Source organism: Phascolarctos cinereus, unplaced genomic scaffold (assembly GCF_003287225.1).
Source record: "Phascolarctos cinereus isolate Bilbo 61053 unplaced genomic scaffold, phaCin_HiC Scaffold_726;HRSCAF=1367, whole genome shotgun sequence".
Taxonomy (NCBI): domain Eukaryota; kingdom Metazoa; phylum Chordata; class Mammalia; order Diprotodontia; family Phascolarctidae; genus Phascolarctos; species Phascolarctos cinereus.
The window spans coordinates 409,434,783-409,453,206 of NW_027556098.1; the positions used below are offsets into that span (position 1 = coordinate 409,434,783).

Below are 18,424 nucleotides of genomic sequence, written 5' to 3' on the forward strand. Positions count from 1 at the left end.
CTTTCTAATAAGTAATATTAATTAACCAATAATATAAATTCTTTTTTTATTTTTATTTTTTTTCGATATGCTTTTGAGTTGAAAATTTTTCTCCCTTTTTCTCCCCCCCACCCTCCCCAAGATGGCGCACAATCTGACACAGGCTTTACATTTACATACCCATTAAACACATTTTCACATTAGTGAAGTTATCAATTCTTAATAAAAGGATTTGTTCTGTAAAATTTGGGCTCAGTCAAAATGTCATTCCCAAGGACCTAGAAGGCCACATGTGGCCTGAAGGATACAGGTTTCTCACCCCTGTTATCTGTGCTTCCTTCCGAACTCCATTCTATTCTCTTCTGGGCATCCCCACCCCTCCTACCCTAGCTGGTTGTGGTTATAAGTTGTTACCGAAACATGTTTTAAGTCACTCTGTTCATACATGTCACAAATCTGAAAGATCGCTAAATTGTTTGTTAAGATGCTAACCCCCAAAATTCTTAGCATTTCTTTAGCACGTGGGAGTTAATTACTTTCCCCAGACCTGATTTATGTTACCCACTAAGTATTTTATAAGCTGTAAGTAAATCTTCCCCTGGGAGGCCTGGGAGGAGCCAGTGAGTGTGCATAGAGAGGGCTAAGCCAACTCTTTTCAGTAGATGCCAGGCTCCCCTGGGATTGAACCTAGTTCAAACCACTTGCCTGAGTATGTAGAAAAGAAAGGAGTGGGTGCAATGGGTGCTGGACCGAGCTCCTCTAGGTCCAACACTTGTTTTTCAAGACTAGACAGGGAATCAATGCTAATGGTGTCCATGTTGGGAAGAGGTGGCAGATGGCCAGAGAAAGCTTGAGCCTTTTCTCCACCCCCCCATTGCTCCCTGAAGGTGTTGTTTTGGGCTGGAAATGATGGCATCAGTGGGTGGAAGTGTTCAGTTGGCAGAAAGAACTGCAGTGTTTTCCCCATCCCATCCCCATCCCAGAGTAGCCCTCAGGCTCACAGGTGTCTGTGGGGGAGCTGAGGGTAGGGAAGGGGAGAAAACGAGGACAAGAGACCTCTTTATTCTTTCAAGCCTGTCCTCAAGGCATCTATCTTCCTCATCCACACCCTGAGAAGACCAGCCTCAAGCCACATAGTAGCCTCTAAAGAGAGGTATCTCTAACATCCAGAGAGAAAACCTTGGGCTGGGAACCAGGCCCTGGATTCCAGCCCCAAGTCTTTGCCGATTTGCTGTGTGACTTAGGGCAAGCTTCTTACCCATTTGTACAAAGAAAGGGTCTCCAAAGGTTTCTCTAAACTTTGACAGCTTGTGATTGTATGTTTCTCTCTGTTATCTCCATGTTTCTGTGTCTAATTGTTTGTGTTTATTTTGTAACTTCCTGCCAATCTTTTTCATTGTCTTTGAATCTTTCCCTCTGTGTCTTTCTCTGTCACATCTCAGCTTCTGTGTCTTTCTCTGACTTTCTGTCAGTTTCCAGATCCAATTTCCTCATCATCACCTTTGCCTCATTCCTTCAGCCCACAGACCTTGCCTTGCTGAGAGAGGCCTCAGGGAAAGCCAGGAAGCTAAAATGCCTCCATCTTTCCTCTTACTGACACTCAGAACAGCAGGTGACAGCCAGGCCAGGAAGAAGACAGAGTCAGGGAGAAAGGAAGATGGTGTCAGAGGGATGGAAGAATGGGTGTGGGTGGAGATGGAAGAAAGGGAGGAGATGAAAGTGATAAAGAGACAGAGAAGGAAGCTTGAGGAGCAGGTAGGTCTCTGTAGATCAAGAGCCCTAAGAGATAGGTAGGTGGCAGGTCCACCCTAAAGCTAATCTGTTATCTTGGAGGGTACCCCAAATTCAGACTTTTATCATTCATTCATTCCATAGGTCAATCTGCCTGGCTGGCTGTATAGCTGACTTCTCTTGGGCTGAAGTTGGGAACTCACTATAGGTTCAAAGCTGCCAGGGGCTCCACTCTTTCATTTCTTTTTGTCTCTGGCTCCTCTATGGATCTATGTCTCTTTCTTTCCCTCTGTCAGGCCTCTTATTATCTCCCCTCCCAATGCCTGGCACAGAGCAACTGCATCAGAAATTCTGTTCTCATTCTTTCGTTTGTCACCATTAGAGGGTTGCAATAGATTGAGGTCATGGTCCAAGTTCATAGCAATTTTGTCCTTGGAAGTGAAGCTGTGAAACATTTTGATGGTTTGGAACTGATACCTGCAATTACAGAGAAAGCCTCTGGCAATGAGTTAGGAACCCAGCCTGCTCTAGGGAAGGCCACTCTCTCCCATGTGGTCCCCAGAGCTGTCCTGAACCCTTATTCCTTGAACAAAAGGGCACAAAGAAATTCCAAGGAGGGGGACAACCAAAATGTTTGGGAGAAATAAGCTTTGATCCATCAGATGCAGGCTTTTTCAGAAGTAAGTTTTTATTGATGTCTTCCACATTTGACAACATCATAATTATTTCCAGTATCCCCTCCCTCCCTTTTCCAGAGAGCCATCCCATATAACAAATAAAATTTTTAAAAGATCTGAAACAAGAAAAATGATAAAGAAGAGGGGAAACAAGTCTGAAAACGTTTCCAATGTTAGCGATCGTCATTCATACCCAGAGAGGAGCAAAATGGCATCACCATGTTGGGGTCAATATACGGTGCGTCTGACTGGCTGATCAGACAAACACAGACTCAGAACAGTTTACCACAGGTCAGGCGCAAATAGTTCATGGACTATTTGGAGTGGAGATGGCTCTAAATTTGCACACCTCATATTTCTTTTTAGCTACTGCAGTTCTGCTTTCCCCTAGAGCACAGCACCTTCTTTGATGTGGGCATGCCATGCTGGGTGGTCCTGTGCCAATCTCTGTGAACCTGGAACCTCCATGGAAGGGTGACTTAGGGCTGTCCTCCCCTATATTTCCATTCCGGTGCTGCTGCTGCTTTATACTTTTAGGACATTTACTTGAATTCTTTTGGTTTATCATTCTTTCCACTGACATTGCTCTAGTCCCTGTGTTTATTGGTGTCCTGGCTCTGCTGACTTCACCCTGCATCCTTCCAATGGAGATCTTCCCATGCTTTCCTCTATTCATCACCAACAACATTTCTCACAGCACAGACATATTCCACCGCATTCAGGTACCACACTTTGTTTTTAGCCAGAGGTGTTCTTCAGCAGTGTAAAAGAACACTTAGAAACAGGTGCTTGCTTCACCCAGATGAAGTCAGAGAGGAGAAGGGGATGAGAATTACCAATTCTTGTGGGCTTTTTCCTCAGGGCTGTAGCAACCTGAATGAGCACCTTTGGTAAAATGACAACAGCAACAAACACACATAAAAAGTCAGTCTCATATCTCTCTGTTTTAGCTGTTACTTTCTCATTCTCCTTGAAGGAGGCCTGGGTGATGGTCTCTTCTCTCCTCTCTCCTCTATCCTCTCACTTCCTCTCATTTTCTTTCTTTCTTTCTCTCTTGTTTCCTCTTAAAACTCCTGATAATAGGTAGAAAACTCTGCCCTTCCCACCTGGAACTTGGGTTAGCTTCCCTTCTTTCTGAACTGGAAAGAACACAACTCTCGGGATCTTTGCTGATTCAGACTTCCTTGTAAAGGCACCAGGCCAAGCCTTACCGTGGCTGCTAATGATTTGCTCAGAAGGTACCACAGACTAAGGAATAGTTTTCAAGCAATTGGAGCTGGCAGGCTGATCTAGTCATAGACAGCTGTGCACCTGATTTTGCACCAATAGGGAGCTTGGAAGGTGAGGGTGTGTGTGTGTGTGTGTGTGTGTGTGTGTGTGTGTGTGTGTGTGTGAAAGACATTTTCCTCATTGGAAAAAGTGTGTCCTGGAGATGTGGGTGTTGGAGTCTTGGAAAGCAGGATCTTTCCTATATTGGCATAATGGCTTTGAAGAGTAAGTCAGAAGACCTGCCCTTTTCTGGCATCTCAGAGAGAAGCTATGGGCTTGGGGTTCAGTAATCCCACCCTCCAAATTGGGGAAACACCATTGCAGGAGCTAGAATCAATATCCAAAAAAATTGGACACCCTCCCCCTAAACTCCCTGTAGGGTGATGGAGAACCTTGAGAGAGGGGTCAAATGAAACCTACTGGACTCTCAGGCATGACTATACTTGTGTGTGTGTGTGTGTGTGTGTGTGTGTGTGTGTGTCTATCTTCTGCCTATACACCTAGACTCTTGATAGGCAGGAGAGGCAGGCAGGAAAGTCTGCCTGAAATGCATCCTGGTGCCCCTGGAAGGTGCTCCTCTCCATCTCCAGCCTTCCCTCAACCTGTCTGTGTATCTCCCAGGAACTGCAGCTGGGAACTTACTACTGTGTTAAAGCCTCCAAGGGCCACCGGCATTCCATCTCTGTCTGTCCCCTTTCTCAGCCTCTTGCTCCCCTTTGTTTTTCTTCTCTCTGTCTCCTTTTACATCTGTCTCATTCATCTCTCCTTCTTGTCTCTTCCACTTGATCTTTCTTTCCTTTTTTAGTCAGTTTTCCTCTTTCTCTCCTTTCCTTTTCTTTTCCTCCTTCTGTGGCTGTCTTTCTCCCTCTCTCTATCCTCCCCCTCTCTCAATTTCTCTTCCTTACTTCTCTTTTCCTTTCTTTCTCCCTCTCTGTCAGTGTCTTTTCCCTTCTTGGTCTCTCTTCTATTCTCTTCCCCCCATATCTTTATCCTGCTCTCTGCCCCTTCCCCTATTTCTGCTTTTCTCCCATTTCCTGTCCTTCACTCTACTTCTGTCTCTCTCACTCCTTCTTGGTGGTGTATTTCAGTGTACAGTGCTGGATGTGGGGGTCAGAGGGCTCAGCTTCCCATCTGAGTTCTGCCACTCAGCCGTGTGACCTTGGGAAAGTCATTTGACTCCCCTGGGCCTCAGTTTTCTTTTGTGCAACAGGAGATGTTTGGACCAGTTGGCTTCTAAGGCTCCTTCCAGCTCTACACCTATGATTCTGGGCCTCTGGTTTTCTCTTTGTCTTCCTTCTCAGTTTCTTTCTTGGTCTCTACTTCTCCTTATTTCTCTCTCTGCACTCCCAAATCTTTCTACCCCTTATTTTCCCCTTTCCTCTCCCCTATTCCTGCCTTTCCATCTCTGCTTCTCCAAGTCCTGTCATGTTCTGGGGAGATTTGTGTCTCCCTCTTTCCCTGATCTCCACTTTCTTTGTCTATTCTCTCTGTTGAAGCTTTAGGGGAAGGGTGCAATAGTGACCTCTTTCTCCCCCCAGGTCGGGCCTGAGTACACACATAGCAGAAGGCTGTGAGGGGGGCATGAGGGCAGGGCTAGACTGAGCACATCAGGGCTCCGTTTGGGTCAGGAAGGTTCCTAGCACCTCTGGTTGACCTGTCATGGACCCTGGTGACTCCAAGAATCTGATAGAGTGTAGGGAGTGCAATGGTTATCAGCCTGTTTTTTATTGATCTCTGTCCAAGGCATGACACCGAGAAACAGAATGGGGAAAGGGAACAGAGAGAGACAGTAAGAGAGACAGAGCTACAGAAGGGGAGGGGAGACAAGAAGAGACAAAGAGAGAGAGAGAGAGACAGAGAGGAGAGACAGCAGCAGTTAGGGTCCCAGAGCTGGGTAGGAGCAGTGGCAGCTGGAGTGGGGGTGTGGTGGAGAGGCTACAGAGACCTTTGGACCCTATGACAGGGACATGCCCCACATGCCATGGGCAGAGGGTCAAAGGTGGGTGCATTGAGGTCAGAGGATCAGGAAGGGACAGGGATGGGCAGAGAGGTCACTTACCGGGGTGGGGCAGAGCGGCTGTCACCCACAAGAGCTGGTGTTGTGGTCCTAGCAGGAGTGTAAGAGCTTGGGCCATGGATTCTGGGTGGCTCACTCTTCTGGCCACCCTCCTAGGGATCCTACTTCTGTTGACACGGGCTCCTTCTGCCTCCCAGAGAGGCCACCTCCATCCAGGGCTTAAAAAACAAAGCAAGAGATTTGAGATTTCTATGCCATCTTACACAATTCTGTGCTAGTTTGTACAAGTAAGTGTTTGATCCATTGGGTATTAAGTCCAGAATTTGAAAAATTTAAATTAAAAAAACCATAGTATATAATACATGTGGATTTAGGCATACTTTTCTTTTACTTCATTACTCTTTTTTTAAAATCTGTTTTCTTTTGTAACATAGCTAATCTGGAAATGTATAATCTAAATCAAATTGCATGCCTTCTCAACGAGAGAAGAGAGGAGGAAAGAAGGGAGGGAATTTGGAACTTAAAATTTTAAAATTGAATGTTAAAAGTTAGATTATATGCAATTGAGAAAAATAATGAAAAGTCAATGTGAAAAAACTTATGGAGGTGAAAAAGACCTTTGCATAGCCATCCACACAGGAAAAACCAAAGGGGTGAAGTACCTCTATTATACGGACTCTGCTATCAAAGTTAGATGAATAATCTCTACACCTATGACAGGCTTACTTACCTGTACATCATACTCACCTGTACCTTACCTGTATACCAAATTGCCTCCCCTTAAAGCACAAGTTTAACTGTAACTGTGGAATGGTCTGGAAATGGTGTGGAATTGTGATGCACATGCATGTGTCTCCAGGGACAGACCCACAACCCAGTCAAACACACCATTGCAAGGCCACAGCCACACTGGTTGGCATGCCATCACCCAAGGAGACAGGGGCACCCACACTGGGTGGGTCCTTCACAAGGTATCTGTCCCCAGGATGGATAGATAGGTGCCCATAGAGTTAGAATGACAGCTTCTTTCCAAATGTCAGGAGCATGGATTCTTCTTTGTGCCCCCTCCCCCACAGTGTCAGATGTAGGGGAAAGAATCTAGGGGGGAGAAACTTCAATCCATTTTTGACTGGACCTCAATTATCCTCCAGTGGCTGGAACAGGGCTGCACACATGATTACAAAATAATAATGACAACAATAAGAACAGTGATAATAATAATAATAATAATAATAATAATAATAATAATAGTGGCTAGCATTTATATAGCACTTTGAGGTTTACAAAATGCTTTTCGTATATTATCCCTTTGGATCCTCATAACACCCTTGGGAGGAGAAGGGGCTGAGAATTACCACTTCTTGTGTGTTTTTTCCTCAGTGCTGTGGCAACCTAGATGAGTACCTTTGGTTAAAATGACAACAGCAACAAACACACATAAAAAGTCAGTCTCATATCTCTCTGTTTTAGCTCTTACCTTCTCATTGTCCTTGAAGGAGGCCTGGGTGATGGTCTCTTCTCTCCTGCCCTCTCCTCTCTATCGTCTCCCTTCTCCTACTCTTCCACTCCACTCCTCCTCCCTTTCCCTTTCCTTTCTCCTCTCCTTCTCTCTTCTTTTCCTCCCTTCCTCCCCCTCTTATGTCATCTAATTCCCCCTCCCCTCTTCTCCTCTCCTCCCTTCTCTTTCTCTCCTCTTAAAACTCCTGATATCTGTAGAAACCTGTGCCTCATCCCACATTCTGAGCTTAGGTTATCCTCTCTTGTTTCTGAGCTGAAAAGAGCAGCACTCTCAAGATCTTTGCTGATTTAGATCCTTGTAAAGTCACCATCTCAAGCGTTACCATGACTGTTAAACCTTTGCTCATCAGATGCCAAAATCTAGACCAGCACTTCTTCCCCCGCCCCCCCCTTTTGGATATTTTACTCTTTCCAATATGAAAAGCCATTATACATACAGTGAAGGACATGAATACATAAGAATCACAAATCCAGGGAGCAGCATATGATGAAATAGTGGTCTGTACGTTTTAAATACTGCACCTCCTTTTTTTAAAGAACTTGAAACAAATGAGATTTGTTACAAATAAGTTACAAAGTGCTGCATTATGTTGGTACAGACTGCAACCTAAAAACATGCTGTAAGTAGGAATTATTGTAATAAAGATCAAAATGATACCAAATTCCAAAAAACATCAAAATAGGGCTGAAGAATCTTAGTTAAAATATGCTTTTTATTGGATTACTCATCTCAAAATAAAGTAACAACTTTTTTTCTATTAAAAATTGGAGAAAAGGTTCTTTTGAATAAAAACAAATTAAAACCAATAAAAAACACTTCTACTAATAACCATATGATTTCTATAGCAACAGAAAACAAGCACTTAGAGACCTCTTCATCTTCTTTGACCCCATTAGTATTTTAAGATCACAATAAATTATTGCAAGGGCATCCTCTGTCATTCGTTTTTGTTTTATGTTCTTTAAAATAGGAGTGCCATAAGGCAGAGCCAGAAACATGAAACATAGAAACCTGTTACCTCTACTTTTAAAAATTAGTCATTGTCTTTTTGAATCATAATTTTAATCTTTGAAAAGAGTCATGATTCTCGTGATGTGGGTACACTTCCTCCATCAGGGCAAATTGCACCCCTTTCACGCCTTAGTGTATGATTTCATGAATTTTTTTACCCCAAACTTGTCACCATGGAAAGATCTCCATGGATGGATGCAGAGTGAAGTCCCCAGAGCCAGGAAACCAATAAACACAGTGACTACAAAGTCAATGGAAGGAATGACAAATGAAAAAAATTAAAGTGAATGTCCCAAAAACATAAAGAAGCAACAGCACTGGAATGGAAACATAGGGGAGGACAGCCCCAAGTCATCCCTTCATGAAGGTTCGAGGTTCGCAGAGGTTGCTACAGGACCACCCAGCATGGCATGCCCACATCAAAGAAGGTGCTGTGCTCTATGGGCAAAGTAGAATTGCAGTAGCTAAAAAGAGACATGAGATGTGCCAATTTAGAGCCATCTCCATCACAGACATTTAGACAGTGACAATTAAGTTCTTGTTAGCTTAATCTTAATTATCCAAAGTCACTAACTTAATCTTTCATTATCAAGAATTTCTTTGCTGATGGACCCTTCTGCAGGTAGCTAGCCTGGCCCTTGAATGACAGTCTATCACCAGGGAAATACTCAGAGCCTTTCTAGTTTGGTGGAAGCTGCTCCATTCATTTCTGAACCACTGGCAAAGCCTTTAACAGCCCAGGGTCAGCTCCACCAAGATGAGTCACTGGAGGAAGACTTTACACAATATAATATTAAACCTAATCTAAATTACATACCAACTTTTTAAAACTGTGTGGTGAAAATACTTTTATCTCTTCATTTACAAACCCAGTCAAGTTTTCCTTTTTTTTCCCTTTTTTTTCTTTTTGGTGAGGCAATTGGGATTAAGCGACTTGCCACACAGCTAGTAAGTGTCATGTGTCTGAGACCAGATTTGAACTCAGGTCCTCCTGACTCCAAGGCCACCTAGCTGCCCCTAAGTTTTCCTTTTCAATGCTATTTTTAAATAGTTTGTAGAGCAGCACTTCTGAACACACAAGGACCAAAAATTAATTCAAAATCAAAAGAGTAATGAATTTGAAGTATTTCTGGCAGCACCTACCCATGTTTCATCATGTGACTTCATTGCTGCCTTGTTTCTGAACACACAGCATGCGCACTTTGCATTGCCGTCACACCATACACCACCAATGAACTCTGCCACAAACACCTCGAGTCAGATTTGAGACTATTGTATGTTATGAATTGCAGTGTTTTTACTGTACATACAAAGTTTTCTCCTCTTACAGAAGCATAACAGTTTAATTATGGAAAATGAAGACTTTTCATATTTTCCTACCCTCATTCCTTAGTATGTATCAAATTAATATATCATTGGATTGTACTGTGTTAGCACGTTTGATTTTAAAAATCGCTGTTATCTTCTTCTATGGTAACGTAAGTGTTTAATTGCAGCAAGTAAAGACAAAATCCCTTCAATAATATTTCTCCACTACCACCACTGTATGTGTGTGAACATCAATTTTTTAAACCAAGCACAAACAACTGTAATTTCTTAAACTAAACCTAGTATTTATTTAAGAAATTATTAGCAATATTTATTTATATTTTACAACAAAATTTTTTTTGTTATGGATAAGTGGCTAAATTTAGACAGAAGAGGTAAAAATACTGATAGCAGTGTGGCAGAGTCTTCACTACCAGGTTGTAGTACACCTAAATTGGCAGGAAAAAGTAAATATGTTGAATCATTTTTGCAATATGGATTTAATTCTGATAATGATGATGGTGTGGAAAAAACCTCTTTGCTTAATTTGTAATGAAGTTTTGGCTGCAGAGAGCATGACGCCAGCCAAACTAAAACAACATCTTAATACCAAGCATGCAACATACTGTATGTAACCAAAGGAGTATTTTGAACAACTTTTAAAATCTTCAGATAAAGAAAAACAATGTCTTGAGAAATTTGTTACTGTCAATGAAAAGCATTTGCTCACGTCTTATGAAACTTCTTATTTAATTGCAAAAACTAAAAAGCCCTACATGATAGGAAATCTTGTGTTACCTGCTGCTATTAAAAGGTCAGAAACAGTTCATGGGAAAAAGTATGGTGATGAAATTAACAAACTTTTTTTTATCAAATTATTTTAATGAAATCTACTGGGTTTTTTGTTGGTTTTTTGGGGGGGGCACGAGGCAATGGGGTTAAGCGACTTGCCTAGGGTCACCCAGCTAGTAAGAGTCAAGTGTCTGACGCTGAACTTGAACTTGAGTCCTTCTGACTCCAAGGCTGGAGCTCTGTCACCTGTGCCACTTAGCTGCCTGAATGATAGTGTTTCAAAAAGAATTTCTGAAATGAGTAATGACCAATTCCAGCAGCTTATTACCAGGCTTAAGGGCAGCCCAAAGTTAGTAATTCATCTACATAAAACAATTGATATTTCTTTTCTTTTTTTTTGGTGAGACAATTGGGGTTAAGTGACTTGCTCAGCTTCACACAGCTAGTAAGTGTCAAGTGTTTGGTCTCAGCCTAGATTTGAACTCAGGTCCTCCTGACTTCAGGGCCAGTGCTCTATCCTTTGTGCCACCTAGCTGCCCTGGTTGTATATATATATTTTTTTAAATCTCAATGATTTAACATATCACTTCAAGGAAAAAATTGTAACATATTTTGTTAAGAGATCATATTGAAAGTTTTACTAAAAAAGTTAACATATAAAAGAATAGGGTGCAAAATGGTTCTCTAGAAATGTTTACAGCTACAGATGATTTTATAATTGAAAATAACCTTATTTATATAAGAGTCATAATTGACCATCTGAAGTGCCTGGAGACACAGTTTCAGAAATACTTCCCTTCAGATTTGATTCCAAAAAACTAATTTGGGTTCACAAACCATCCTCAATTGAAATTTTAAAAAATGTCAGCCATCTGTCATCAAAAATTCAAGAAGAATTTGCTGAGTTATCAAGACACACAGGTTTAAAACTTGAGTTTCCTAAATGAGAGAATCTTATTCTCATGGGATTTGGCTTCAGGAGGGAATAGCATACACACTCAATTGGGTATGGAAATCTCTTTTACCCTATAGGAAAATAGGGGAGGAAGGGGACAAGAAAGCAGGGCAATGATGTAGAGAACGGCAAATTGGGAAAGGGGTAATCAGAAGGAAGTACTTCTGAGGAGGGCCAGGGTCAAAAGAAAGAATTGAATGGATGGGGGGGGCAGGAGAGGATTAAGGGAGATAGAGTTAGTTTTTCACAACTTGTCTACTATGAAGTGTTTTGTGTAACTGCACATGTATGGCCTGTACTGAGTTGCTTGCCTTTTCAATGAGGTAGGTGGGGTGGGAGGAAGGGAGAAAGTTTGGAACCTGGAGTTTTAGGAACACATGTTTAAAAATAAATGTTTCCACACGGAGCTGGGAAATAAGAAATACAGGAAATGAGGTACAGAAATCTATCCTGCACTGCAGAAAAGTGGAAGGGAAAGGGGATAAGAGAAGGAGAGGGGAGAGATAGAAGGGAGGGCAGACTGGGGAAAGGGGTATTCAGAATGCATGCCATCTTGGGGTGAGGGGAGGGGCAAGATGGGGTGAAAGTTTGGAATTCAAAAACTTGTGGAAGTAAATGTTGAAAACTAAAAATAAATAAATTTATATAGAGGAAAAATTTTTTTTGATTAAAAAAAACCTTGAGTTTCCTAAAAAATGTTAAAGGAATTTTGTTTTAGGATTAGGACAGAATTTCCAACCATTTCCCAAATGGACCTAAAGATATTTTTGCCGTTTTCTACTATGTATTTATGTGAAGCTATGTTCTCACCATTGACAATTATAAAACCAAAATTTCTATCAACTCTGAAAAACATTAAAGATGCTCTACGTCCTATAGTTTCAAATATTCCAATAAGTTCTAATTCTTTATGTAAAAATAAGCAATCCATTTCATTAGTATGCAAATTTCCTTTCATCTTTAATAAATGGTAAATTATATGCATATCAAAGAATTGTTTTAAAATAAATTTCTTTATGATTCATTATCAGTAAAAATTTGATTTGTACACGTATTCTATATACTTATATACCCAGCATTGCCTAAAAATGTCTTGAGCAAAAAGGGGTTGTGAGCAGAAAAAAATTAAGAAGCCCTAGGCTACAGAACAGATTTTAAAGTATTGAAGTTGGCAGGGTGATCTAGTCAGAGACAACTGTGCAGTTGATTTTGTACCAATAGGGAGCTTGGGAATGAGGGTGTGTGTGTGTGTGTGTGTGTGTGTGGTTTTGGTCTTCTGTCTTACTCTTTGTCTCTGTCATTATCTCTTGGCCTCTGTATTTGTCTCTGTTTCTTTGTCTGTCTCATTTCTAGTCCTTGATTCCAAGCATCACTTCAGCTTCTGATTTGCCTGGTCTGGTCTGCCTTGGTTTCCTTCTAGAACATAGTGGGCTGGGAGGCTAGGAATGCTTGGTTCTCTTTTCATGACATTCGAGGCTGTTCCTAGAGCCAAGGCTCAGGGCCAGGGCAATGGGAACAGGCTAGGGAGAGACCAAGGGAGGGGGGCAGGAAGCAGGGGGCCAGAGGGCATGGAAGATTTGGAAGGGATGGAAAGAACAGGGAACAGAGGAAGTCAGAGTAGCAGGTGCCTATAGACTACAGGCTTTTTTTTGGGGGGTGAGGCAATTGGGGTTAAGTGACTTGCCCACGGTCACACAGCTAGTAAGTGTCAAGTGTCTGAGGCTGGATTTGAACTCAGTTCTTCCTGACTCCAGGGCCAGTGCTCTATCCACTGCACCACCTAGCTGTTCCTAGGCTTAGACTCTTGTTAGGCAGTAGAGGCAGGCAGTTAAAAGTCTGCCTGAAATCCATCCTGGTGCCCCTAAAAGGTGCTCCTCTTCATCTCTCACCTTCCCCCAACCTGTTGGCCTGTCTGTGTATCTCCCATGGGCTACAGCTGTCTCAAAGCCCCCAGGGGACACTGGCATTTCATCTCTGTCTCTCTTTCTTAGCCTCTTGCTCCCCTTTGTCTTTCTTCTCTCTGTCTCCTGTTACATGTCTCATTCATCCACCTTTTGTCTCTTCCACTTGATCTTTTTCTCTTTCTGTCCTTTCCTTCTTTCCCTCCTTCTTTCACCATCTTTCTCCGTCTCTCTATACTTCCCCTCCCTTCTTTCTCTTCTTTACTTCTCTCTTTTCCTTTCTCTCTATCTCTATGTCATTATCTTTTCCCTTCCTGATGTATCTTCCATTCCCTTCCTCCCTCCCCCATCTCTTTATCCTTTTGTCTTCCCTTTCCCCTCTTTCTGCTTTTCTCCCTTTCCCTCTCCACTCTATGTCTGTCTCTGTCACTCTTTCTTGGAGGTGAAGTTTAGGATACAGTGCTGGATTTGAGGGTCAGAGGGCTCAGCTTCCCATCTGGGTTCTGCCACTTAGCTGTGTGACCTTGGGAAAGGCATTTGACTGCCCTGGGCCTCAGGTTTCTTTTGTTAACAGGAGATGGTTAGACCAGTTGGCTTCTAAGGCTCCTTCCATCTCTACACCTATGATTCTGGGCCTCTGGTTTTCATTGCCTTCTTTCTCAGTGTCCCTCTTGGTCTCTACTTGTTCTTATTTCTCTCTCTGCACCCCCAAAATCTTTCTACTTCATTTTCTCCCCTTTTTCCTCCCCTATACCTTCTTTTTCATCTCTGCTTCTCCAACTTCTGATATATTCTGGGCAAATTTGTGTCTCCACTTTCCCAGATCTCTGTCTCTCTTTGTCTAGTCTCTATGTCAAAGCTTTAGGGGAAGGCTGCAATAGGTCAGGCCTGGGGGGAGGGAGAGAGGCTGGAGGTGTAGTTGGAGCCCAGAGAGGGTGATCCACCTTGGTACGCACACAGCAGAAGGCTGCAGGGCTTAGGCTGGGCATGTCAGGGCTCTGTTTGGCTCAGAAAGGTTCCTAGCACCTCAGGTTGACCTGTCATAGACCTTGGTGACTCCAAGAATCTGATAGAGTGTAGGGAGTGCAATGGTTATCTGCCTACTGTGTATTGATCTCTGTCCAAGGAATGACACAGAGAAAGAGAATGGGGGGGAGGGGACAGAGAGAAACAGTAAAAGAGACAGAGCTAGAGGAGGGGAGGGGAGACAGGAAGTCATAAAGACAGACAGGACAGAGAGCAGAGACAGCAGCAGACAGTGTCCCAGAGCTGGGCATGAACAGTGGTAGGTGCAGTGGGGGTGTGTTGGAGAGTCTCCAGAAACTTTTGGGTGCTATTACAGGGGCATGCCTTGCATGCCATAGGCAGGAAGTACAGGGGAGTGAGGTGAGATCAGAGGACCAGGGAGGGACAGGGAAAGGCAGAGAGGTCACTTACTTGGGTGGGGCAGAGCTGCTGTCACAGCAAGAGCAGGGAAAGGGCGAGCTAGGGCGCCGCCTCCCTCCTGGACTAGGCTTAAAGTCGTGGCAGGGGCACAAAGCCGAGCAGAACTTGGGCCATGGATTTCGGGTCGCTCCTTCTTCTGGCAGCCCTCCTGGGGCTCCTGCTCCTCTTGGCGCGGGGTCCTGCTGCTTCACGGAAAGGCCGCCTCCCTCCAGGACCGCGACCCTTGCCTTTACTTGGCAACATTTTCCAGATGGATCGTCAGGGCATCCTGAAATCCTTTTCGGCGGTGAGGACCGGCAGAGCTGCGCGGTTGGGCTTGCTTGGGTTCCTGTGAGCACTTGGAGGTGGCAGTGATGCTGCCTGCCTCAGTTTCCCCAAGATCTCTCCGTAATGAGAGATGAGCGTTTTGAGATCCTAAAGGAAATAGGGAAGAGGCTAATGAACTTCTTGAGTTTATTTCCTGGGGTCCCAGGGAAGTTTCCTCCGTAACTCTCTCATCTTGGAATAAGTGCTCTGACATCACTCCCTGTGTGGGATTTCTGGGTCCCTCCTCAGCCCCCGTGGGGATGCTTTCCAAATCAGTTTCCTTCCTGGCTATTCTCTAGGAATAAGTGCTTTGAGATCACTCCTATTTGGAAATGTCGGGGAGAGTTCAGTAATGGTGGGAGGGAGGTGTAGGATTCTTTCTAGAGGTAGTGAACCCTCTAAAAGTGGGGAAGTAGAGTGGGTAGAGAATGGAATCACTTATTTTTTGCCTCTTCGTTGGTGAGGGATAAACACTTTGAGATTTATCATATGAAGTGGTATGTGGGTATTTGAACTGATAGCCTGAAGAGTTTTTATTGATGAGGGGGAGGGAAAGAGGAGAGTTCCATTAATTGCCTGCTTCCCCCTCCTCTGTTTCTGCTTCTTAAAACAAAATAGAACAAAGTAAGAAACCATGGACTCAGTGTGATCTTTCAGAGGGAGATAAATCAGGTCCTAGGTTTCTCTGAGATTTTCAAGGGTGGGGTGGAAGGTATTTCTAGTACTGCCTGCTTCAGTTTTCCTCTGGGAAAAGAGGTGAAAGGTGGGGTGAAGTTAGAAGTATTTACCAGACCTCCAGCAGTGCCTTCCATAGGTATGGGAGTGGGAGTGATGTGAGTATGGACAAAGTGACATCTGGATTCTACATCCTCCTTCTCCCTGCCCACCAGGGATGGTCACTAGAGCTCTGTCCCTCCCTCCCAACTCAGACTGCTTGTTAGGAGGATCCAGGAACAAGATTGTTTGAAGGGAGGGGTAGAGAGGGGAAAGGAGACTTCAATCTCACTTTTTACCTTTCCTTGTATTGACGTTCTTAATATTTATTTATTTGGTTACATTTTGAGTTCCACATTATCTCCTCCTCCCTCCCTCTCAATCCCACATTAGAGAAGACCAACATCATATATGTGTATATATGTGCATATGTGTGTATATATGTGCATGCATATTATATATGTATATATGTGTATATATGTATGTATGTATATACATGTATGTATATATATTTCTTACTTCCATATATCATATAGCATTTTCCTTCATAAGTCCTTCGTAACTGATGTGAATGATCATATTATTCATGATAGCTTAGTTAATGTTCAAATAATATTGCTGTTACTGTATAGAATGTTCTCTTGGTTCTGCTCATTTCACTCTACATTATTTCATGCAAGTCTTTTTATGGTTTTTTTTGAAACCAACCTGCTCATCGTTTCTTATAGCACAATAGTATTCCTTCATAACCATATACTGCAACTTATCCAGCCATTTCCCAACTGATGGGTATTTCCTCACTTTCCAGTGCTTTGCCACCATAAAGGGAGCTGCTATAAATATTTTAAAACCTGTAGATTCTTTTCTCTTTTCTCTGATCAACTTGGGGAAGGAGACCTAATAGTGGTATTGCTGGGAACACAGTTTTATAATTCTTTGGGTATAATTCCAAATTGCTCTCCAAAATGGTTGGATCAGTTCGCAGTTACACCAAATGTATTACTATCCCAATTGTTCCACATAGCCTGCAACATTTCTCATTTTCCCCTTCTATCCTTTTGGCCAATATGATAAGTGTGAGATGGTACTTCAGAGTTGTTTTAATTGGCATTTCTCTAATCAATAACGACAGAGCATTTTTTCATATGACTACATAAAATTTTGATTTCTTCCTGCAAAAAACTACCTGTTTATATCATTTGACCATATATCAATGGGGGACTGATTCATATTTTCATTATTTAGCTCAGCATTTGAGATATGAGGCCTTTATCTGAGAAACTGGCTATAAATTCCCCCCCTTCCCCCAATTTTCTGCTTTCCTTCTCATCTTGCTGCATTGGTTTTATTTGTACAAAACTTTTTTAAATTTAATGTAATAAAAATGATCCACTTTACATTCCACAATGCTCTCTCTTTCTTGTTTATTCCTGAATTCTTCTCTTATTCATAAATCTGATACGTAATATGTCCCAAGCTTTTCTAATTTGCTTGTGATATTTCCTTTTAAGTCTAGGTTATGCATCCATTTACCAAGACCTTATCTTGGTAAATGGTGTAAGACATTGGTCTATACCTAGTTTCTGCCAGATTACTTTCCTGTTTTCCCAGCAATTTCCACCAAAGAGTGAGTTCGTATCCCCAAAGCTTAGATCTCTACATTTATCAAACAGGACATTATTATAATCACTTGCTAGTGTGTATTGTATGCCCACTTTATTCCACTGATCTACTCTTCTATTTTTTAGCTCATGCCAGGTAGTTTTGAGAATTATCACCTTAAAATATACTTTAAGATCTGGTACTCCTTTGACATTTTTTTTTTACATAAATTCTTTTGATTTTCTTGCCCTTTCATTCTTTCAAATGAATTTTATTTTTTCCAGTTCAAAAAAATAATTTTTAATAATTTAATTGGGGTGGCACTGAATAAATAGATTAATTTAGGTAGAATTGTCATTTGTATTATATTGGCTCTGCTCTGTCTCTCTTTCTTAACATTCCTGTCACTTCCCAAAGAAGTGAAGTCAAAACAAGTGGGAACACTAGAGTCTTAACTGTTAGGATAAGATATAATCTGCCAAGGATAAGAGAAAGGAAGATAACCCCACTCTTTGAGCTACTCCTCCAGGAAGGCTGACCAGATCATCAACAATTTCCTGGACTACCAGTGAAGCATTGGGCCAGACCCTGGGGGAGGAGAGGAATTTCTCTGCCTCGGATGCTGAATTGGCAGGATGGGATAGGGGTGTGTGGGGGAGATGGCTCTAGGTATGATCTTAGAAGCATAGAAAATTAGAGCTGGAAAAGCCTTTAGAACATAGAATGTCAGACCTAAAAAGGCCCTTTGAATGTAGATCATAGAATATCAGAACTGGAAGAGACCTTGGAACACAGAATGGTAAGAGTTGGGAGGGATCGTAAAGCCTGGAATGCTAGGAGGGACCTTAAAACATAGAAAATTGAAGGTTAGAGCTAAAAGGGGCCCTATAAGCCTTCTATTTTAAATACATCCCTCTCCATTATACAGAGGGGAATGCATTATGTCAACTGGGATCTAATGGGATGGGGCTTTTCCCATAGCTTCGGGACAAGTATGGGGATGTATTTACCATCTTCCTGGGCTCCCGACCTGTGGTTGTGCTATGTGGGACTGAGGCCGTGAAGGAGGCTCTGGTGGAGAAGGCAGAAGAGTTCAGTGGCCGAGCACCCATTGCTATGCTTGAGCCAGTCTTCCAGGGGCAGGGTGAGTGGGCCATGCCATGGCAGGGGTTGGGGAAGGGTGACAGAGTGGTGGTA

At 42.6% G+C, this 18,424-nt stretch overlaps 1 protein-coding gene across 1 annotated transcript in view; it reads left to right on the forward strand.

Moving 5' to 3' along the window:
- The first annotated feature begins 14,450 nt into the window (after window positions 1–14,450).
- The window catches only part of LOC110203819 (cytochrome P450 2B4-like), an 11,886-nt gene continuing 7,912 nt past the window's right edge, over window positions 14,451–18,424 (forward strand). The window contains exons 1-2 of the mRNA XM_020980259.2: window positions 14,451–14,891; window positions 18,209–18,371. Of these exons, the coding sequence (XP_020835918.1) occupies window positions 14,718–14,891; window positions 18,209–18,371 (337 nt within the window). The 5' untranslated portion in view covers window positions 14,451–14,717. The remainder of the gene's footprint in view (window positions 14,892–18,208; window positions 18,372–18,424) is intronic.